This window comes from Vidua macroura, chromosome 15 (assembly GCF_024509145.1).
Source record: "Vidua macroura isolate BioBank_ID:100142 chromosome 15, ASM2450914v1, whole genome shotgun sequence".
In the NCBI taxonomy this organism is placed as follows: domain Eukaryota; kingdom Metazoa; phylum Chordata; class Aves; order Passeriformes; family Viduidae; genus Vidua; species Vidua macroura.
The window spans coordinates 17,299,771-17,322,948 of record NC_071585.1 but is presented as its reverse complement, the minus strand read 5'-3'; the positions used below and the strand labels follow the sequence as shown (position 1 = coordinate 17,322,948).

General features: G+C 51.7%; 1 protein-coding gene across 1 annotated transcript in view; it reads right to left on the bottom strand.

Annotated features, from left to right (window-relative positions):
* Positions 1–12,328: 12,328 nt before the first annotated feature.
* ADRB2 (adrenoceptor beta 2) overlaps positions 12,329–23,178 on the bottom strand; it is a 29,038-nt gene continuing 18,188 nt past the window's right edge. The window contains exon 2 of the mRNA XM_053991397.1: positions 12,329–15,338. Within this exon, the coding sequence (XP_053847372.1) occupies positions 15,304–15,338 (35 nt within the window). The 3' untranslated portion in view covers positions 12,329–15,303. The remainder of the gene's footprint in view (positions 15,339–23,178) is intronic.

Sequence of the window (23,178 nt, the reverse complement as noted above, 5' to 3'; positions counted from 1 at the left end):
AGGAGAATTTTAGCCACATCCCCCCCCAAAAAAAAGGGTTTAAAAAAGGCTGTGTCTCACTGCCTTGAGGAAGGACAGACTCCCAGAAAAGCAGGATCTTCTCCCACCCCTCCTTCCAGCAGTGGCCACTTGGGAATGCAGGAGAATCCAGAGGGTTAAAGAATTTTGAGTGTTTCTGAGCGATTCTCCTTTCCAAGCGCTCCCATTGCAGTGTTTGTCACCACATCCCACAAGGAACACTCCTTGTGGTGCCACAGCCTCGTCACGTCTCATTAGTTAATTAGAGGACGGAGGAAGAAGTCGGAGCAGCCCCAGAGAAGGTGTGGAAATGTGAAAATGCTCGGCGAGCTCAGGCAGCGGGTGACAGCCACACCTGGGGCAGTTTGTCCCTGTCCCTGGGGATGAGCAGGGACCAGAGGGGGCTGCTGGGGCCAGCTCCGCTGGGAAAAGCCGCTCAGTGCAGTGGGGAAACGAGGCGGTGTTAATGAAACCAAAAAAAAAAAAAAAAAAAAAAAAAGAGTGTCTCAGGGGACGGAGAGAAAAGAGAAAATTCACATTTTTGCTTCCAGCAGGCGGGAGGGAACATCCCTGTGCCACACCCCGCCTGCCCAGGGCAGCATTCCCGGGTGATTCCCGGCTTTTCCAGCCCTGGGGGTGCTGCCCGAGGTGCCTGCGATTCCTGCGGGCCGGGTGCTGCCTGCTCTGCTCCCTTTGCCCAGGGCTCGAATCCTTCCCGTCTTTTATTTGCCAAACCTCAGCATTTCCCAATCTCTGCAGGCAACCACAGCCAGAGAGCAAAGCCCCAGCAGCACTGGAGGAGGACACGAGGAAATCTGAATTTCCCTCTGCCCAAAGCAGCTGGAAAAGTGGAAGATTTTAATTCCCAGCAGCGCTCTCCCCCTGCAGCCCCACCACGGGCAGGAGCGGCTCCTCCATGGCAAATTCCCAGAATTTGCTTTTCCAGGTTGACTTTTAGAACCCCTCTGCTGGTTATTTACTGCTGAGCTCTACATTTAGGGAGTATGTTGTACCTGACTCATTTTATGGCCTGCCTTGCCTTTTTATCTTGCCTGGCTATTAATTTAACCCAGCAAATCTCTGTGTTTGTCAGCTCCGATTCCTGGGGTACCGCAGCACTTTGTTTGGAAACTGATTTGTGCTTCCTGATGCTTCAATAAAGCCGTTTGGAATAAACACAGCTCTTCATTTCCCTGGCAGTACGCGGGGAACAGGCAGGAGCTGAGCACAAAAATAGACATTTATTTCACAAGTGGAGCAAGGGGAGGGCAACAGGGACGGGGTCGCCTCTAAATAAGGTGAAGATTGCAGGGCAAACGAACCTGGTTTTATCCAGCAGGACCTGCTGGGTGCAATATTCTGATTTTTTTGCTGTCTGCTGCGCCCAGGGAAGGGGTTCTGGGCTCTGCTGAGCTCCCCCAGCCTGGCACTGCCTCCTTGTCCTGGTATTTCCCAGCTCTGGGTGTGCAACACACCGGGGAGGGGAAGAGGGAGACTCGATCAGGAATCCAGGGAAAACAAGGCAAAACTGGGAATGGAGTTTGTCCCTCGCCTTTGGAGAGGTCACAGACTCCCTGCTGCTTCTCCCCACTGCATGAATCCCAATTTTCCATGTCTTTTCTCTCCATTCCCTTCTCACACCTGATTTCTCACCAGTCAGGAGCCCTCAGTGTGGCAGGAGAGGACAGGAGGGGTTAATTTGAAAGGGGTTAATTTGAAATGGGTTAATTAGATTTTTTTTTTTTTTTTTTTTTTTTTTTTTTTTTTTGCCAGCGGTTTTTCCTCTGTGTTGTCCTGCAGCATGCCAAGGCTGCAGCTTGGAGAGCTCCTCATTCCCACCCTGCCCACATTTTCCAGGGGGATGGGCAGCAGGGTGAGGTTTGGCCAGGCTGGAAGGGACCTAAACCATCCTCAACTTCCACCACCCTTCAAATGAGACGGGAAAATCCTATCATGAAGCCGAAGAGAAGCTGAACAGAGAAAGGAGCTCAAGTGGCTGCTTTACCAAAATGCTCCATTTTCCTCTGAAATTAATTAGCTGAACCCTGACAAAACCTGTTATTAAAAGAGCACCCTTGTCTTTTTAATCATCTGAGCTGTTTATAAAGTGCTGCCAGAGGCTGGAAATCAAACCCTCTCCTCCAGCTCTTTTGTTCGTCTCTATCTGGGGGAAATTCATTAAAAAATTACTGGCAGCCCTGAGCCAACAATAGGCAGTAGGCATCTCAAAAAGCCCTGTAATGAACAACCGCTGTCAAATGGTGAAAGGAAAAATAGGGCAGCAAACAACTGCTCGGGCACTTGGCTGCCGCGGGGGCTGCAATTAGGAGCTGTGTGATTCACACCCCAGCCCTCGCCCACCGCTGCTCTTTAGAGGATGATTCAAGGATTGCATCACTGCGGTTCCCTGGGACTCTCCTTTTGGCCGTGGAAAAAAGGCACGAGGGCGGGTTGCTCTGAAGCTGCCACCGCAACTGAAAATGTAAAAGTGAATTTTTTTTTTTTGCTGCTCGTGGCACGGTCCCGGGACAGCTCAGAGTCCTGGAGCTCCCTCCGTGCCACTGCGGGGTGGGCAGGGCTGCAGGTGAGGGAGCTGAGCCTGACCCTGGGGATGGAGAGGGGATGGGGAGAGCATCCTCTGGTCCTGGGGGAAGAGGCACCAGGGATGGAGCAGCTCTGCTGGGGGGAAAGGCTGGGATCGCTCACCTGGAGACGAGAAGCTTTGGGGCGAGCTCAGTGTGGCTTCACAGGGCCTGGAGGAGCTGCAGGAAACACGGAGAGAGAGGATTTGCAAAGGCTGGGGGGACAGGACACAGGGAATGGCTCCCAGTGCCAGAGGGCAGGGTTAGCTGGGGTGTTGGGAAGAATTCCTCCCTGTGAGGGGCTGGGATGGAATTCCCAGAGAAGCAGCGGCTGCTCCATCCCTGGAAGTGTCCAAGGATGGGGCTTGGAGTCACCTGGGACAGTGGGAGGTGTCCCTGCCCACGGCAGGGGTGGCACTGGATGGACTTCGAGGTCCCTCCCAGCCCATCCCACCCAGGGACCCTCTGGTGCTGTGGTTTGGCATTTTTTAAGGAGGTAAAAAAGGAGGTTTGTGGTGCAGGGCATTTTTCCACAGCTGCCACGCTGTGGGGACCCTTCCCTGGTGGCACCACGTCCATGTGGTGACATGGCAGGAGTGGGCACTGCCCCAAGATTCGTCTCTCTGCAAGCACAAACTGCTGCTGGGACTCGCTCCAGATGATCCCCATCGATCCAGCCCCGTGAATGACTCAATCCAATGTTCTCCAAACCTGTGCCTAACAGGAAAACTTGATTGGATTTGCTGCTGGAGATTGGCTTGGTTTCAGTTACATTGCTGGGGATTTTTTTTTTCCCTTTTTCCCTGTGGAACACGGTGTGGTTTTACAAATGAGGAATTCCTCCGTGGCCCTTGCGTGGAGCTCTGAAGGATTCACACCCGGGTGACCACAGCTGGGGCACCACCCGTGCCACTGTCACCTCCAGGGTCCCCACAGCCACCACGGGCAGAGCAGCTCCTGCAGCTCCTGCAGCTCCTCCAGTTCCTGCACCTCCTGCAGCTCCTGCACCTCCTGCAGCTCCTGCAGTTCCTGCAGCTCCTGCAGCTCCTCCAGTTCCTGCAGCTCCTGCAGCTCCTGCAGCTCCTCCAGTTCCTGCAGCTCCTGCAGCTCCTTCAGTTCCTCCAGTTCCTGAAGCTCCTCCAGCTCCTGCAGCTTATCCAGTTCCTGCAGCTCCTGCAGCTCCTGCAGCCTGGGCTGGCCCTGCCCAGGGAGCCCAGGCTGGAGCAGAGGGGACAGGACAGGTACAGCGAAGGCAGAGGATCACAAAATCCCTCTGTGCCTGTGGCTGGCATCCCTAGGGACAACAACAGTTGCACAGCCTGGTGGTGCTTGTCCTGGAGAGAGCTTCCTGCCTTTACAGAGGAATTCAGAAGACAAAATGCAGGAGGGGATGGAGCTGATGTTTCAGATTTCCTCTTGGCAGCGCTGGGAAGAAATCCCAAAAACCCCAGTGTAGTTCATCCATCCATCCAAACGCTGCCCATCCCTCTGCACCTCACATTTACTGTTAAACAAAAATCTCTGCTACTGACTTTGGGGTTGTTTGCACCTTAATTAGGGCAGAGAAACCTCCCTAATCATTTTAATGACCACATTTTGTCAGTGGGGACCCAGAGCTTGCCCCAGCCCCGAGCTCTGTGCCTGGGCAGCCAGCTGGGAGCTGGGGGCATGGAGATGTTCCTGCTCTCCAATCCCTGGGCCTGAGAGAAGTTGGACAAATAAAAGTGACCTGGAGGTCCAGGGCTGCTTCTGGTTGGGCTCAAAGAGATGAAATCCATTTTGGGATCTCTCTCAGCGGTGTCACTCTGCTGCCAGGATTTTAAGGGCACCTGTCAGGGATATTTTGGGAAACAGAGGCTCCTGCCTGCTGCCCCTGTGCACAGAATTCCATGTCAAATGAGGTCTGCTGGAGCAGGGCTCAGGGGAAGCTGTGGTTTAGTGGGAAGCCAGGATGAGAAAGTGGCTTCTGAGCCTCCTGTGCCACACAGGGCCAGCCTGGGCTCCGTGGGTTGGGGTTTGGCCTCTTCTGTGCAACTTCCACCACTGTGGGGTCATCTCGAGCTTTGGCCAGCCCCAGGGGCTTTTCCCAGGGACCTGCCAGGGTGGGGAGGGAAACGAGCTCAACATCTGCACACGGAGCCTGCCCCTCACACGCTGCACCAGCTCCTGGGGTGCTCTGGGGTTTGGGTGCTGGGCAAGGCAGAACATTCCCACGAAATTCCCACCTGAGCATTCGAATTTCGGGGGTGGGTTTGATGCCAAACCCACAGAGAGGCTGAAACCCCTAAAGCTGCAAGGCCTGAGGGGTCCAGCCTGGCTCTGCCCCGCTGCCCCAGGACAGGGTCTGCCCACCCACAAGAGCTATTTTTTGGAACCACCTCATTTTTTTATCTCCTTAATTAGCTGACAATTCCCCTGATTTTTGAGGGGCAGCACCTAAACTGACCACAGGCACCTTGCCACGGGCAGCTGGGCTTTGGCTCCATGCAGAGCAGGGATTTGCTTGGATCATGCTCAGGACAACAGGGAAAAAGCAGAGGGACAGAGCGTGTTCTGAACCAGAAACCACAGCAGAAAATGCAGCAGGAGGAGGAATCCTCGGAGCTGGAGAAGGACCCTGCTGTGATTTATGTGTGCACTGAGCTCCCGGGGAAGGGATGTGGGTGTGCTGCTGCTCGTGGAATGAGCAGATCTGGCATTCAGCAACACATTTGCAGGATTATGTTGCAATTAATGTGATTTAATGTCAGAGCCTCTTTATTGCTCTTGTCCCACTCTTTCCCTGCAAGACTTCACCAGACTAAAACTTTGTCTTCAGGAATCACAGAATTGTGGGATGGTTTGGGTTGGAAGGGACTTTAAAATCATCTCATTCCATGGGCAGGGTCACCTTTCACTTATCCCAGGTTGTTCCAAGCCCTGCCCAACCTGGCCTTGGGATTCCCTGGCATGGGGGAACGACCACTTCCATGAATTTCATTTATTTATTGAAAGAACTGTTATTCAGTCCCAAATGCAGTAAATGATCCTCTTGCTTATAAATTCTCTGCATCAGCAGAAGTATTTGATGCTGCTGAAGGCTGCATTCATCACTAAAAGACAGGAATCCATTTCCCACTGGGATTTATCCCTGGGCCTGGGCAGGGAATGCAGACACAGCTCTCTGGAAGGAAACTTCCCACTCAGAACTCCTGGTGGTTTTCCACGGTTTCGGTTCAAAACCCCCGAGGATGGAGGGAATGGGGGAAAACAGGGATGTCAGTGTGGGTGGAGCTGCCCAGGTGCAGGAGGGAGCAGGTGAAGGTCACGGGCCAGGCCTGAGGGACACTTCTGTCATCACAGAGACACCTGGCCAGGGCAGGATGGAGCCAGGGCACTGCCCTGGGGGGGATCAATCCTGAAAAGCAGATGGAAAATCAGCCCTGCCATGAGTCTGGAGGGAAATCCAGCTGCAGGTGCAGGGCACGCTGAGTCAGGCTCTTTTTTCTGCCCTCTAATAATCCCCTGAGAAGGGGCCCTGGAAGCTGGGCCATGTGAGGTCTTGGGAGAGGTTTCCAGGGAAAAGCAGAGCTTTGGGATCTCTGGAGAGCCTGGCTGTGTGTGAGTCCTGCAGGGGCTGCAGCGATGTGGGATTTACAACCATTTAAAGGAGAAGGGAGAGCCAGCTTGGATTCAAGAAACACCCCCCAAAAAAACAGGCAGAAGGGACATTTTCCAGACACAGAAACCCCCACCTCAGAGTCTTTCTGCTCCAGAAGAAAAGCCAGGCAATAAATACTAGGAAAATGAATAATGATGAATGAATAATAAATGTCATTATTGTCCTCAGTGCTGCCAGCCGTGAGCATCTTGCTCTGGACCTGCTCCATCTCATCCAACCTGGCCTTGGGCACTGCCAGGGATGCAGGGGCAGCCACAGCTGCTCTGGGCACCTGTGCCAGGGCCTGCCCACCCTCACAGGGAGGGATTTTTCCCCTAATATTTAACCCAAATTTCCCAAGGACTCCAGCTTGGCCCTTCACTTCCCCAGCTGGGGCAGGGTTTGTGGCTGAGCAAATCCGAGCCCTCTCTTGTGCATTTGGGGCTCCTTAATCCTCCCTGCCCTCAAGCAGCTCCAAAAATAGCTGTGAGCTCCCTCCGAGGGCAGCCTCAACAACAGGTGATGCCCTGGAGGGGCTGCTTGGAGCCCGCTGGAATTTCTGCTGCTGTTATCCCAGCAGGAGCACCTGGGATGCAGCAGAGCTTGGGGTGGGGGTGGCAGGACGGGAGACCAAGGAGGGGCTCCCCCGCTCCCACCTGTCCTGCCAAAATCCTGCCAAAATCCTGCCAGAATCCTGCCAAAATCCTGAAAAAAACCTGCCAGAATGCTGCCAAAATGCTGCCAAAATCCTGCCAGAATCCTGACAAAATACTGAAAAAATCCCACCAAAATCCTGCCAGAATCCTGCCAAAATCCTGCCAAAATCCTGCCAGAATCCTGACAAAATACTGAAAAAATCCCACCAAAAGCCTGCCAGAATCCTGCCAAAATCCTGCCAGAATCCTGACAAAATCTGCCAAAATCTGCCAGAATCCTGCCAAAATCCTGACAAAATCCTGTCAAAATCCTGGCAGAATCCTGACAAAATACTGAAAAAATCCCACCAAAATCCTGCCAGAATCCTGCCAAAATCCTGCCAAAATCCTGCCAGAATCCTGACAAAATACTGAAAAAATCCCACCAAAAGCCTGCCAGAATCCTGCCAAAATCCTGCCAGAATCCTGACAAAATCTGCCAAAATCTGCCAGAATCCTGCCAAAATCCTGACAAAATCCTGACAAAATCTGCCAAAATTCTGCCAGAACCCTGAAAAAATCCTGTCAAAATCCTGTCAAAATCCTGCCAAAATCCTGCCAGAATCCTGAAAAAAAACTAGAAAAATCCTATCAAAATCCTGCCAGAATCCTGCCAAAATCCTGCCAAAATCCTGTCAAAATCCTGCCAGACTCCTGACAAAATACTGAAAAAATCGACCAAAATTCTGCCAGAATCCTGCCAAAATCCTGACAATATCCTGCCAAAATCCTGCCAAAATTCTGTCAAAATCCTGCCAGAATCTGCCCTGTTCCCAGCTTTCCATGGCAAGTGGGATGTCTGTGGCTCAGCCCCAGCTGGGATTCTCCACCTCTTTACCAAAACCATCCCAAATTTGCACCAGGACCTGCAGGGAATTCCCAACTGCAGCCAGAGCATGGAGAGCTGGAAGTGCCACTCCACCCTGCTTAGCCACAATTTGGGGATCAAAGAGCCTGATTCCATCAAATCCATCTTTTTTTTTCTCAAAAAAAAAAAATTCTGCTTACACTTTCTTGGGGGAGGCTTCTCAAACACAGAAAATTGAATTTTGGATTGACGCATTCATTTCGCGCTGCTTTGGATGATAAAAGAAAAGTGGAAAATTTAATTTCCTCTTTGTTTGCTCTGTCCTGGAATGCACTTGCTGAGGGTGTTCTCATTTCTCCCCCACCCCACTCCTCTGCTGTTTCAAACCCATCCAAATCACAGAAGCTGGAGGGAGGGTGGAAGGAAGTGGAGCAATCCCTGGGTCAGTGCACTTCCCTCGCCCGGGGAAGGGGAACAGAGCCACCATGGGCGTGTGACTTCTCTGTTTTCTAGACAGAAACGTCCGAAATGACTTTTCAAAGCTGATGAGCAAAGCGCAGACCCTTCCCCCAAATCTGCTCGGTGTGGAATTCCTTTCTGGCTCTACAGTTTTGGTTTTTTCTGATTTTTCTTGCAAGGCTCCGAGCCCTGTCCAGCCTGGCCTTGGGCACTGCCAGGGATGCAGGGGCAGCCAGAGCTGCTCTGGGCACCCTGTGCCAGGGCCTGCCCACCCTCACAGGGAGGATATTTATTCTATATTCTATATTCTATATTCTATATTCTATATTCTATATTCTATATTCTATATTCTATAATATAATATATATAATTATATATATTATATATTATATATATATGCATTATACATTATATATATATAAAATATAAAATATAAAATATAAAATATAATATATAAAATATAAAATATAAAATATAATATATAATATATAATATATTAATATAATATATAATATACATATTATATATCTAATATATATTATATATTATACATTATATTTTATATATTATACATTATATTTTATACATTATATATAATATTCTATATATAATATTCTATATTCTATATTCTATATTCTAAATTCTATATTCTATTTTATATATATAATACGGTATATTGTATATTATATATAATATATTATATATTATATATCATATGTCATATATCACATATCACATATTTTATAAAATAAATCTATAATAAATATAATATAATAAATATAATAAATATAATATAATATAATATAATATAATATAATATAATATAATATAATATAATATAATATAATCTATTCCTTCCCAACATCCAGCCTAAATTTCCCCTCTTTCTTGAACCCATCCCTCTTAGCGTGTCCCTGATGAAGATTCCTCCTTTCCTTTGCTCCTCATTTCCTGCGGTTTCCCGGAGCTCTGCCGAACCAGGGATCCCTTTGGGTGCTGTTGCTGCCTCTGGGACGTCCCCTCTGCCTGTTTTAATTCTCCTGCTTATCCCTTCTTGCCCATTTTGATCCTGATCTTCCAGGACCAGCCTCTTTCCCACGTGGCTTCTGTGACACCTGGGGCCACCTGGGGCCACCTGGAACCACCTGGAACCACCTGGGGCCACCTGGGGCCACCTGGGGCTCCCTGCTCTGTCACCTGCTTGCCATTGCTCGTTGTCACCTGCATCCCTGGATGCCCATCCAGCCTTTCCACTGGCTTGGGTAGCCTTGGGAGGAAGATTAACCCTAAAACCAGGCGCAGGCTGCAGCCAGACCCTGCAGCCAGCAGTTAATGGTTAACAGCATTGGATATTTCCCTGCTTTTCCACTTTCCAGCCACAACGAGCTCTGGATGCAGCATGGATGAACCAGCTGGGTGTTTATAACGTCCAGATTTATTTTGATGGGATTTTTTTTGTGCTTTAATGGCCATCATTTCCATTTTTGTAATGCCCCTTCTTCCTGTTTTTCCGTTTCCTGCTGTCAGGTGACAGCCTGGGCTGGGCACATTTTCATTTTCATTAGGAATTTCACTGCCACAGAAAGCAAAGCAGAGCAGCCCCCATCACATCCTCAACTGACGAGACAAAACCTCAGCCTCAGGATTGTGCAATCCAAAGGTTCCTACCCATTTCCATGGAGACCAATCCAGAGCATCTGGGAACTCAACATTCTCCTGTAGCAATAAAAATGGTGGGAAATCACCAGCTTGGAATGGTTTAATCCAGCATTTGCTGGGATTTGTGCCTTTTGAATGGAAATAAAGGTGAATTCTGCTTGTGCCCCGGGAAGGAAAAGCCTCGGGAATGATTTTGGGGTAAAGGCAGCAGGGAAAAGGACACGGCATCCAGAAGGGAATTAAGGAAGGCAGGGAAAGGGACACGACATCCAGAAGGGAATTAATGAAGGCAGGGAAAGGGACACGACATCCAGAGGGGAATTAATGAAGGCAGGGAAAGGGACACGACATCCAGAAGGGAATTAAGGAAGGCAAGGAAAGGGACACGACATCCAGAAGGGAATTAAGGAAGGCAGGGAAAGGGACACGACACCCAGAAGGGAATTAAGGAAGGCAGGGAAAGGGACACGACATCCAGAAGGGGGTTAAGGAAGGCAAGGAAAGGGACACGACATCCAGAAGGGGGTTAAGGAAGGCAGGGAAAGTACCTGCTGCTTATTTTAAAGCAGGATTTTAAAAGGATGCCGAGAGATGAAGGGTCATCCCAAAGGGATGTGGCTGTGCCTGGGGTGGCCGTGGCTCTCTGAGGGCACAGCCCCTCAGTCCTCCTCCAAAATCCATGCCCAGAAGGCACAGGGCACCACAGGAAGGCATCGCACAGGGACTGCTGGGGGCTGGCAGCCCCGCTGACAAAATGACCTTAAAAACTGCAGCAGTCACAAGAGAAGCCCCTGCTTTCTCTGCGGCCTCTGCAGTTTGCCAGGTAGCCCCAGATCCAGCCAGATGTGCGGTTTTTAGGAACCTGTTTGCATCTGGAAACGATGGGGCTGCCAGAGGTGACGGCGCCAGAGCCTCGAGGAACAAACAGGACAGAAAACAAGGAGCCAGGAGTGGATCTGTGGGGGGAAAAGGGGTCCTGGGATTCCTGGAAGGATTAAAGTGCCTCGTAAAACAGCCTCATTCAGCCAGCAAGCGCTGACATCTCGGCTTAACAATGCTCTTTAGCAGGCGTTTAAGAAAGCAGCTCTCAGGAGGTTTAAAGCTGCCGTAATTCATGTTCATACCTCGGACCATGAAAGGATGAAGAAAGGGTTTATAGCGGCGATGTGCTGCAATCATCTCCTCACAGCCCTTTGCTCTCAAGCTTTAGGAACTTCGGGAAGATGTCTGGGCACTTGCTGGCCTGTCTGGAGCTGTGTGGGCTCTTGGAAAAAAGGCTCACACTTCTCCAGCCCCAAAACCCAGGGCTGACCCCAGAGCTCTGTAAATCCAGCTGCAAAGGCTGGGAGATGGAGAAAATCCATCCTGGAGGAAAGGAAAATCCATCCTGGAGGAAAATCCATCCATACCTGCAGAGGTTGGGCAAATAAATATAAATTTCCCAAATTCTCCTTTTCAGGCTGTCCTGTGATAAAATCCCCAAATTCTCCTTTTTCAGGCTGTCCTGTGATAAAATTCCCAAATTCTCCTTTTCAGGCTGTCCTGTGACAAAATTCCCAAACTCTCCTTTTCAGGCTGTCCTGTGATAAAATTCCCAAATTCTCCTTTTCAGGCTGTCCTGTGACAAAATTCCCAAATTCTCCTTTTCAGGCTGTCCTGTGATAAAATTCCCAAATTCTCCTTTTCAGGCTGTCCTGTGACAAAATCCCCAAATTCCCCTGGCAGTGCTGCCTGCAGCTCCTGCCAGAGCAGTGTGAAACCCCAGGGTGCTGCTGCCTGGAGCATCTTTATGGATTAGGGCTCTCCAGGATCTCCACTGATTTTAACCGGGGTGATTAATTGTGATTAATTCAGTCGGAAATGTGTCATTTTGATTCTTCCCTTGCTTGGGGACGGATTTTTTTCCCCTGCCAAACGCTCTTGAGAAGCTGCAATGCTGTCACTGCCACCCTGCCCTGGGTCACCCGCGAGAACAGCAGCGATGGGGAGGAGCAGTTAAGGAGCTGAGCTGAGATTTGGGTGAAGAACCAGCCCGGGGGACAGCACGGTGCCACAGCAGACTCCAGATTCCTCTGCTGCCATCCCGTGAAGCCCTTGGGATGCTCAGCACCTTCTTCACCCTCTTCTCTCCTCCTCCTTGGTTTGTTTGGTGCCTCCTCCTCCTCCTGCAGCCCCACTCCCACTGCCCTGCTGCTGCCCAGCTCCGCTCCAGCCCGGTCCCAGAGCCCATTCCCAGCTGGAGTTATTGGCACCCATCACCCAGCAGCACCAGGAATGCCTGCAGGGGCTCTGCCCCCTGCTCTGGTGTTTGAATAATCCTCCCCCCCAGCTTCTCCTGACTGCATCCAGCCTCTCCCCCTGGTCCCAAACCGCCCTGGCGTTTCTGTGCTCCCACCAGCCAGGTGCAGCCCCTCCCTCTGCCGCCAGCTGGGGAAAAGAAGAGCGGCAAGAGCAGCACTTCCCATTCTTTATTTGCCGGAACGATTTGTTCTTTGACAAGAGCAGAGCTGTGACCCTCCCCGTGGTGCTTCAGCTGCACCCAGAGCTCCCCAGGCCCGCTCCCCGCGTGCCCCCAGCTCCCGGCAGCTCCAGCCCAGGGCTGGGATTCCCAGGCAGGGCAGAGCACAGTTCCCCATTCCCCACACGTTCCCAGCCCATCTCCACAGGGCTACTGGAGCATCCCCACTGCCGGAGCTCAGGCTGGGCTTTGCTGAGCTGGGCCCAGGTTGTGCACTTGTCCCTACCAGGGACTGCTCCCCACGGGATCACAGAGGGTTTGGGTTGGGAGGGACATTAGAGATCATTTAATTCATTAAAGGTCATTTAGTTCATTAAAGATCATTTAATTCCCACCCTGCCACGGCAGGGACACCTTCCACTATCCCAGGTGGCTCCAAGTCCTTTCCCAACCTGGTCTTGGACACTTCCAGGGATGGGGCAGCCACAGCTTTTCTGGGAAATCCATTCCAGGGCCTCACCACCCTCACAGGGAAGGATTTCTTCCTGATATTTTGGGATACGAGTGCTCAGTGCCAACACTGATCCGTTTTGGCTCCGTTTGCCCCTTCCCTGCACCCCAAATGAGGGAGGGAGCAGCAGCTGGGCACTGCCAGAGGCTGCTCCAGGGATGGGGTTGGATTCCTCATTAATGACCAGGCTCGTCCTGTGCCAGGACAGGCAGTGGCAGCAATCAGGGGGCCAGGGAGGGTCTTGGAAGGGGAAGAGGAGCCCTGGTCAAGTGGCAGGAGAACATGAACAGCAGGTGCTTGAGGAGCAGCACGAGGGGAAATGGAATGAAGTTTCCAGGAGAAAACGCAGGTGGAAAACTCCCAGCAGCTCCTGCTGGGGAGCACGGAGCCACCTTCCAGGGGACAGCACGGTAACCCCGGGGTCAGGGCGCTCAGAAATAGATCCACCAGGGAATGGAATCCCTGAACAAGCCCGAAGGGGTGCAGGCAGGTGGATTTGGACAGCTCTGCCAGGCAGGTCCCTGCTTTTGGGCTGGCAAAGGATTGGAGCTCATCCCTTCTCTCCCTGTACCTGCTCTTGCACATCAGGGACTGGGGAGAAAGAGACCTGCCACAACCCCAAGCACGTCCCTAAGCTGCAAACAACCCCAGGACTGTGTTTCCAGTACAGAATAGGGGACTGCAGCCAGCCAGGAATCTTCTGAGGAACTGGGTTTTTTTTGGGAAATATCTCCCTTCAGCAGCTTTGGACTAAGCCTTGGCAGGGCTCTTCAGAGGGAAGGGAGAAATCGTGTTCTCCTAGGGCAGTGGGAGCTGTGCCAAGGGATTTCAGGGCATCCTGAAAGCTGTGGGAGAGCAGCAGGGCACCTGAGAGCCCCCCAGGTGAGCAACTCTCATGGCCCTGCACAGAGAGAGTCAGGATAGAGGGGCACTGCTGAGCTCCTGCAGCCTCTGTCCTTCCCAACAAAGCTCTGCCTTGAAAGATCCACGTTGCATCCTCACCCCAGGGACAGTCCTGGTCTCAGCTTTCCCTCTTCCCTCGTGTGCCCTCTCCACAGAATCCTAGAATGGAAGGACCTTAAAGCTCAGCCAATTCCACCCCTTGCCGTGGGCAGGGTCACCTCCCACCATCCCAGGCTGCTCAGGGCTCCATCCCTGGACACTTCCAGGGATGGGACATCCTTTCCAGATCTTACAGAACCACGGAGTGGGTTTGCTTGGAAGGAACCTTGAAGACCACCGAGTCCGACCCGCCCACCACAGCAGGTCTGTCCTGGTGTGGTGGGAGGTGTCCCTGTGTCCTGCCCCTCCCACAGGCCTGGCTGTTTGTGGGGAGGGGGCTCCTTTAGCAGCTTCACATCAAGCAGCGAGACAATAAATAAATAAATAGGATTGCACTGGAGGGAAAGGTCCTGCAGCTGGAAGCCCGAGAGGGGAGGTCTGAGATGGGGCTCCCACAGTTCAGTACCAGCACGTCCTGCCCAGCTCTGGGAGCAGCTCAGTGACCACAGAGCTGCACCTGGGCCACCACCTGCCAGTCCAGCACGTTTTTTATGGTTCTCAGCCAGTTTTTCCTGCTGCTTTCTGCCTGAGGCCGTAAGTCCCTCCCTCTCTTTCTCCGCTTAATGACTTAATTGACTTTCCACAATCCAAAGTCAGGAGCTCAGTGTGCTCCTTCCCACAGCTGCAGGAGAGGGATGGATGTTCTGGTCATGTTCTGAGCCTCAGGTAGGAAATCTTGGCTCCCAAGTGTGGCTGGTCCTGCTAAAATGTGACTTCCTGCAAGGAAAAGACTTGCCAGGTCCCAGCCTTTCCAATGGCTGAGGTCCAGGCAGGACAGTTGGAGATTTTTTTGGAGCAAGGAGAGAACAAAGGCCACATTCCTGTCCTGTGCCAATCTTTCTGCTCCTTTGTGACAGTCAGGGCCCCCCGTGCTCTCTAGAGGAGAAGAGGTAGACAGAGAAGACACCAGAAGGAGAAACAAGCACAGAACGAATCGAAGGAATCTTCCATGCTCCCCTCTCTTGGTCTTGCAGAGATTCCTGTTTCACCTGGATCCCCTGGACAGGCTGCCACGAGCTCGTCCTGCTGGGCTCCTGACCTGGCCCTGAGACCTGGCTGTGCCTCTTCCAAACCAGCTGGAGACCACACGTGGTGCTCCCTTTGGGAAAGGCTTTTCCAAGGGGGAAAAAGCCCTCGGCACCTTTGTCAGGGTTTGGACATCCCCTCCTTCAGTTCCTGTGGCTTCTCGGTGTCCTCCAAGGCTCTCAGAGCCTCTCCTGGTCCCTTGGTTGTCCTTGCCCAGCTTCTCCTGGAGGTGCTGCATGGTGGGTGATGGGTTGGGATGAGGACCTTTGCCAAGGCAGTCGCTTCCCACAGCACCCCCCGGCTCGGGGAAGCGAGGCCGTGCTCCCACTCCATCTCTGCAGAGCCCTCACGAGCTCAGGGTGGCGAGGAACAGAGGTTGGGTCATTCAGCTCTCCACCACTCCTGGGCATCCAGGGATCTCTGCGGGGGAAAAAAAAAGAGAAATGAAAACAGCGTTAATTTAGCACAGGAGGGATTCGGATGCCAAAGCCAGGAGAGAGATTAAACCTCTTTCCTTGATTGTGGAGATATGAAATGACTGACAAGTCAGATGAAAAAATGGGAAATTAATTCAGAGATAGAGAAAGGAACAAGTACAGAATATGCCAGTGTTTTTATTTTCTGGAAGTGGTATTTTTTTAATAAGGACATGTAAAAGATTATCATCTGTGTGTGTAGGAGAAGAAAACAGCTTTAAAGCCAAAATGGATCTGCAGAGAGGGGAAAAAAAAAAACATATCTGTTCTTTGGGAACACAATGCCTCTCTCAGAAGAATTCTGGGTATCCAAACTGGAGTTGTACTTCTTGTGCAAATCAAGGATGAAGTTCCAACGTGACAGAGATGATTTGCACCAGTGTCCCTTGCCAGCATCTCTTTAAAAAGATTATTTGTACTCCATCTGCCCTGCAAAGTGTGTTTATCCCTCCTTCCTTCCTTCCTTCCTTGCTCCCTGCTTCCCTTCCTTCCCAACCTGTGCCAGGGCCTCCCCACCCTCCTGGGGAAGAATTTCTTCCCAATATCCCACCTCAACCTCCTCTCTGTCCATTTGAAGCCATTCCCCCTTGTCCTGTCCCTACAGTTCCCGAGGAAAACTGGAAATCTTGGGGACTGTGAGCTCTTCAGAAGATCCCTGTGTGAAATAATCCCGGCTCTGCAATTCCAGCAATTTCCACAGGCAGCATTCCCCCAGGGGACCAAGGAGCAGCAGTTTGTCCAGGGTGGACAATCCACCCAGGCACGAAGGATGGACGAGGAAAGCCGTGACTCTGTGCGCTGAGGAATGCTGAGCACGCTGGAGCTTTTCCAGAACAAATCTGGAAACTCGGAGTGAAGCTCCTCTGCCCTTTTTCATCAGCTGGGAGCCTGAGGCCTCTTCTGCAGCAATCCTATAGATGGTGCTTGTCAGCTTCCAAGGAAACCTGAACCCTTCCCGGAGCTCCCAGGGCAAAGCCACTGGTGGAGATCAAGTGGGAAGGAAAAGGGGATGCTCCAAAATAATTCCATTTCTGTGTTCAGGAAATGGAGCCACAGAGCTCAGCGTGGTTGTGTCTCCAGCTCTGCATCCCTCACCACTGGGGTTTAATTGCTGCTGTTGTAATTAGAGAGTTTTGCTCATTATAGTGGTGCTGCTCATCACCCCCATCCCTCCAGGGGCTGAGATCCTGGTTTGGTTTTTCCCAGGAAAACAAAGGAAGTTGATGTTTGTGGCTATCTTGCCACGAGATGATCACAATAATGACTTTGTGGTGTTCCAAATCCAAGCCACGCAGTCTGACAGGAGACAGAAGTCCAAAGCCCTCGTCCTGCTGCCCCACTGGATCAGCTTCCCACCCAATCTCCAGTTCCCAGGGCAATAATCCCAGTTTGGTTTCCCTCCTGGCAAACTCCACCGTGAGCAGAGTCATCCAGTGAGAACAAAATGGGAAAATCAGGGCTGTGCTCTGCCAGCTCTCACTGCACCTTGCAGCTGACAGAGGCACCTCCAGGTCACTGCCAGAAGGCCCCAGGTCCAGCCTGAGCTGCTTGGTGGCACCTCCAGGTCACCTGGTGCTTCTCCTGGACCTTGAAAGCAGCCGTGCCACACACGACTGCCTCTCACCCTGGGCAACCCGAGCCACGCCGAGCCATTAAAAAAGTCACTTGTGAGCAATTAAGGGTTGGCCAGGTGCCACCAGCAGAGGGGTGTAAATCACCCTGTGTCCAGTGGCAAGGCTGGTGGACCCTGAGGTGGCCACTGGGCTCTCCAGCTTGCCTAAAATCAGCCAGCAGAATTCCAGGCACTCCTTTGCAAAGTCTCTTTAGAGTTGTCTGGGGAGCCCTACAGCTTCAAGAGGAAATATCCACTTCATATCCATAATTATTAATATTAATATTCAAGAGGGAATATCCACAGAGTGCTAAAACCCACAGGCTGCAGGCTGGAGCCACAGCAGAGAGGGGCCAGCACCTCTTTTACATTCCTTCACTTCCAATCCTTAAAAAAAAGTGGGAAAACCTAGAAGAAGTGAGGATTAACACCTTGATTGCTGCCTTCAACAACTTCTTGGGTCCACTTGGAGGAGAAACGTGCAGCCAAGAGCAGCATTCCCACCCCTCCAGACCAGCTCTTGGCACCACTTCCAGGGGCAGCTCCTCCAGGTGCTGGGAGCAGCTGGGATCTCCAGTGCCTCCGTGGATATCTGCCTGGTGGCCACCGTGGGATGAGGGCACCGCTGCCTGGCTCGCCATCATCATCCCAACACGAGCCAAAGGGTGGGATGGATCCCTGTGGGGCTCTCCTGGAATAGTGCCAGGCAATGGCAGCAGTCACTTCACACAGGATTTATCCTTTCATTGATGACCTGGAGCTCTTTGAGGCCCGGATTGTGCTGAAGCTCCAGCTCCTTTCCATCAGCTTTCATGGAAAGGGTGATAAAGTTCTGGAATGTTCTGCCCGGGGAGGTGGTGCAGTCACCATGCCTGGGTGTGTTTAACAAAGCCTGGACGTGGCACTGGGTGCCAGGGATGAGTTGGCTCCCTGTAATTTCCCTCCTGTTCACCTGAAACCTCATTTCAAAATGGGTGGTCCCAAGGCTTGTGCAGGAATGGGAGGAGTGTTCAAGGAGCTCATCTGCAGCCCTCTGAGGGCCTGACACGGGAGATTTTCGGGCATGTTTTATTTTAAATCAGCTTCATAGTTATGATAGCACTGAAATCTGAAGGACCCCAGCTTTTTACAGAGCTGGGTGACTTTGTCTGGTTCCTCCACACCTGGGCCTGTGATTCCAGGGCTCACTGCAAAGGCAGGAGGACAGAGGTGCTGGGGCTGGGTTGGACTCGATGATCTTGAAGGTCTCTTCCAACCCAGTGACTCCGGGAATGCTGTGAATTAATTCCAGCAATTAAAATCCATGGAATTGCTCTGCCGTCAGCATCCCAGAGCAAACCCTGCTTTGCTGCTCAGTCCCAGGACACGCTGAGCCCAAGCTCTTTTGGAGCAAATCAGCAGCACCACTCCAAAAATCAAAGAATCAAACTCCCCTTCGCAATTCCACCACGGCGCCGACGTCAGCGCGGCCATCCCGGATTTATCCTCGTGTCACTGAGAGAGGATTTAGCCCTCACTGATTTATTCCCCTGTAAAAGTGAGGTGCAGGGGGAGCGGGGTTTGCAGCTTGTCCAGGCCCTGATGGAAGGCAGGGCTGTCCAAAGGGCGGCATAATCCCAAGAATCCTTATTTATGGGCTCGGAGCGCGCGCGGAGGGAGGAGGGCTGGGAGATGGCAGCTCGGATAAACAGCACAGCCCTTCTCCCAAACATCTGCCTCGTAAAAGCACAAAATCAGATGTTGTCCTGGAATGCTGCTGGCTGCTCCCAGTGACACGGACAGAGCACAGCTCGCCTGACCCCTTCCAACATTTCCTCTGCCCTGGGAGCTGAGTTCCTCAAGGTTCACAAGGCAAAGCTTAATACTCAAAACAGAAGTTGGCCGAGGAAAGCCTTGCAGCCTCTGGTCCTGAGCGGTGCCTGTTCACCTGTGGGAATCTTGGATTCAGCAGGATGAATCAGCCACATCCCACAAAGCAAGGGATGCACAGCCTTGTTAACAACTTCCCAGCTGGAATTCACTCCTCTGCGTTCCCTTCTTCTGGTTCAGGACAGTCCTAGGAGAGGTGGAAGCCTAATGATGACGTTTTTGGTCATTAGTCCTAATTAATCCCAGGCCCAAGGACAGGCATTGCACGAGATGAAGAGTGATGAGAAAGTCAGAATTCCCTTTCCAGTCAATGGGAATGGATTGTTGCCCACAGAGTCACGGCAGGAGCTTGAAATGGTTCCCATGGGACATTTCCCAAGGGGTCAAGGAGAGGATGAAGAGGAAAAAAAATTCCCTGTGGATTGTCTTAGTGCTTTGCACGAAGTGGTTTTGCAAATCAGCAGGAACAGCAGTGACAGGACGTGGGGAATGGCTTCAGACTGAAAGGGAGTAGGGTTAGATGGGATGTTGGGAAGAAATCCTTCCCTGGCAGGGTGGGCAGGCCCTGGCACAGGTGCCCAGAGCAGCTGGGGCTGCCCCTGCATCCCTGGCAGTGCCCAAGGCCGGGCTGGATGAGACTTGGAACAACCTGGGCTAGTGAAAGCTGTCCCTGCCCATGGCAGGGGTGGAATGAGATGATTTTTAAGGTCCCTTCCAACCCAGACTATTCTGGGAATCTTTGATTCCATACATTTTATATTTGCTTCACTCCATTTGAACCCTGTACCCTGTGAAATCTCCATGGGGGCTGGATGTCCATGGACATGGAGCTCACTGCAAGGCAGCCGAGCAGCTCCTCCCCAAGCAATCCAAGGATTCAGGGTGGAATGAGGGCAGAGCAAGACAGAATTTCCTGCTCCAGCCCTCCAGGAACCAGGAAAATCTGCCAGCCTTGCCCTGCACAGTCTGCACCTCCACAGGGGTCTCACAACCCAGTCAAGCCTGGCACGGCTCCTCTCCAGACTGTTCCCCCTTTCCTTTGCTGCCTCTCCGAGCTTCCCTTGGAAACTCCTGCTATTTTATCCTGTTTCTCCAACCTGTCATCCCCCATTTGCCAACAGCTCCTCCCGGAACACTTAAACAGCATCTGCTCCAAGTGCAGGGTGTGAGAGGAATCCCGGGGCACAGCAACAGGAGAGGAACCACCAGGTGCTCCTGCACAGCCCGAGGGAAAAGAAAAACCTGTGAATGCCTGATAAGAAGCCAAGGTGTAGCTTAAAAAATAACCCCAGAGTGTCCCAATCCCAGATTTAGTCTGCTTTATGATCACTTTTATCTAGGAAAGGGAAAATTCCAGCTCATCCCTTCCAGTTTGCTGTGCCAAGCCCAGCACAGCCCCGCTGGGCTTTTGGTCCAGCAGCCACAAAGTCAAGCTGGGACACAAATTCCCAGTTAGTCCTTAGCACATGGCCAGGTTTCCCCATGAGCCAGGCACCAAATTAACTCCACATATCCACTTGCTGGCTGTGGTATCAAACTTCTCTGAAGATCCAAGTCCTCTGTGCCCTTAACCCCCACCTGGAGGATCTCCCAGCACTGGGATATCACTCACATCTACCTGAGTGAAGATCCCTGGCTCCCACGCTGATGCAGCTCCATTCCTAAACTCCAAACCTGGATTTTCGTCTCCTTTGCTGAGAAATAATGTCCCCATCAAATGATGGGTTTGAAGGACTTAATTTTTTTTTTCCAGGCAGAAGATCATCCAAGTACCTCTGGAAAGCAGCCAGGATGGGAACAGCTGCAAAGCAACAGGTTTTTAAAAGCTCTGTCATCCCATTTCCCTCTCCTTCCCCTGTCCCACCTTTTCTGAGGGTTTTTTTTTTTTTTTCTTCTGTTCAGTTTTGGGGAAGTGGAAGGACACTGTTTGCTTTGGGTCTTGTGGGGTTTTTTTAATCATTGAACAGATTGAATGTTGTTCCCAACAGAGGGAGCAGGGACCAGGGACAGAATCATGGAATGACAGGGGCTGGAAGGAACCTGAAAATCATCCAGTGCCACCCCTGCCACGGCAGGGACACATTCCACTATCCCAGGTTGCTCCAAGCCCTGTCCAGCCTGGCCTTGGACACTGCCAGGGATGGGGCAACCCTCACAGGGAAGGATTTAATCCCAATATCCCACCTAAACCAATGCAGGCAATGCTCTCCCCTTGCTTTGTGGCACTGTAATTTCCTTTTCTTGGTGTGATGCCAGCAGAGTGGAGACTTGTCCCTAAGCCTGGCTTACACCCAATTTCCTCTGCAGATATTCCAGCTAACACAGGACTTAAACCCAAGCCAAACAAGTTAACAATGAGCAGAACAACCTTCTCCCTGCAGGAACAACAGATCCCCTCCTCCTCCTGCCTTTGGGCTGCACACAGAGCAAGATCTGGGATGGAATTTTGAATTTTCCACCTGCCTTTGGGCTCCTCACAAAGCGAGACCTGGGATGGAATTTTGAATTCTCCTCCTGCCTCTGGGCTGTACACAAAGGAAGATTTGGGATGGAATTTTGAATTCTCCTTCTGCCTCTGGGCTGTACACAAAGGAAGATCTGGGATGGAATTTTGAATTCTCCACCTGCCTCTGGGCTGTACACAAAGGAAGATTTGGGATGGAATTTTGAATTCTCCTCCTGCCTCTGGGCTGTACACAAAGGAAGATCTGGGATGGAATTGTGAATTCTCCACCTGCCTTTGGGCTCCTCACAAAGCAAGATCTGGGATGGAATTTTGAATTCTCTCCTCCACCTGCCTCTGGGCTCCTCACAAAGATCTGAGATGGAATTTCAGCTCCCTCCTGCCACAGTCCGAGCTCAAAGCCCTGAGCAGGCTGCTCTCCCTGCCCCTGCTGCGAGCAGGGGATTCTGGTGGGATCTTGGGATGATCTCCAGGGTTCTCTCCCAGTTCCTGCAGCCCTGTGGAACACAGAGGTAGGAGCACTGCTGTGTGCCAAGCTCAAGAGGCCATGGAATGTCAAATCCATGGAGACACCACCAAATCCTCACAGGAAAAGAGCAGACAATGATCCTCCAGAAAAGAAGGAGCCAGGGATCTGACAGAAGTGGGATTATCAGCAGGTGCCTGTGAATGCCTGGAGGGGATCCACGCCAAAAACATCCCACATTTTAAGAAAGCAGCATCTGTGGACATTTGGATTCCAGCAGTGAAAATCCTTCCCCAGAATCACATCATCGCTTGTGGAATTCAGCTCTGAACTCTGAATTCCTCCCACTGCTCCAAGGATTGCTTGGAAAACTTGTAAACGGACTTGGGGTGGTCAGTTTGATTGTTTTATGCAAAATATCTCAGCGTCAGGGGGAAATGCAGAAGGATTTTTATTTTAGGAAGTCCAACAGTGCCTGGTAAATGGGTGCTCAGCCAGGGGTTTGCTTCCTGCCACAAAAACCAGGGATATCCTCTCCATCTGCTCATGCTGCTGTCTCCCACCTGAGGACAAGAAGAAAATCTTCTTTTGAAGACTGAGCAGCGTGTTCTGCCCCTCAGAAATTCTCTGCCCAGGGTGGAGCATCCATCAGCTCTCCTCCCCATCCCCTCCTGACAGAACTTCATGGATTCAAACCGCCCCTGTTTCTCACCTCCCACAGAAGTAACCCCAGAGCAAACACATTTATGGCAGCCCGGAGGAGTGTGAGTGGCAACTCCTGCACTCGGATTTTGGAGGATGCTGCTCCTGGGGAGTTCCATGGATCTTCCATCCCATTAAATCAGTGACGAGCAGGTCAGCAATGCAGAGTTACACGGGGCAGGGAGGGGGACAGAGCCCCAGCTGGCCTCTTGTACAACACATCCCCAGTGACTGTTTCCAAAGCAGCTCCAGAGCTTCAGCCTCACTCCCAAAATCACCTCGGGCAATCGCTCACTCAGCAGCAGCAGCTACTGGCTGAGAGTAAATCCCGATTTTTTTTTTTTTTTCCCCCTATCCTTCTCACCCACATCAAAGGGAGGAGCACAGGAGTTGTGCCAAGGCCTGGTGAACACTCCCAGGGCTAAACCTGCGTGGAAAAGGCTCCGGCACGGCTGGGTTCACACCAAGCTTTGGTTCAGCAAAGCCCAGCAGGGCTGGCAGCAGGGTGCTGATGGTATCACAGGCAGACACAACAGCCCGCAGCCAGGCTGGGCCAGGCACCCAGGGCTGTTTGCCCATCACACCTGGGCAAACACAGCCTGTTTTCCCAGAGCCCAGCTCCCACTGGTGACGGCACCAGGGCGGCTCAGCCCGCCCGGCTCTCCTGCTCT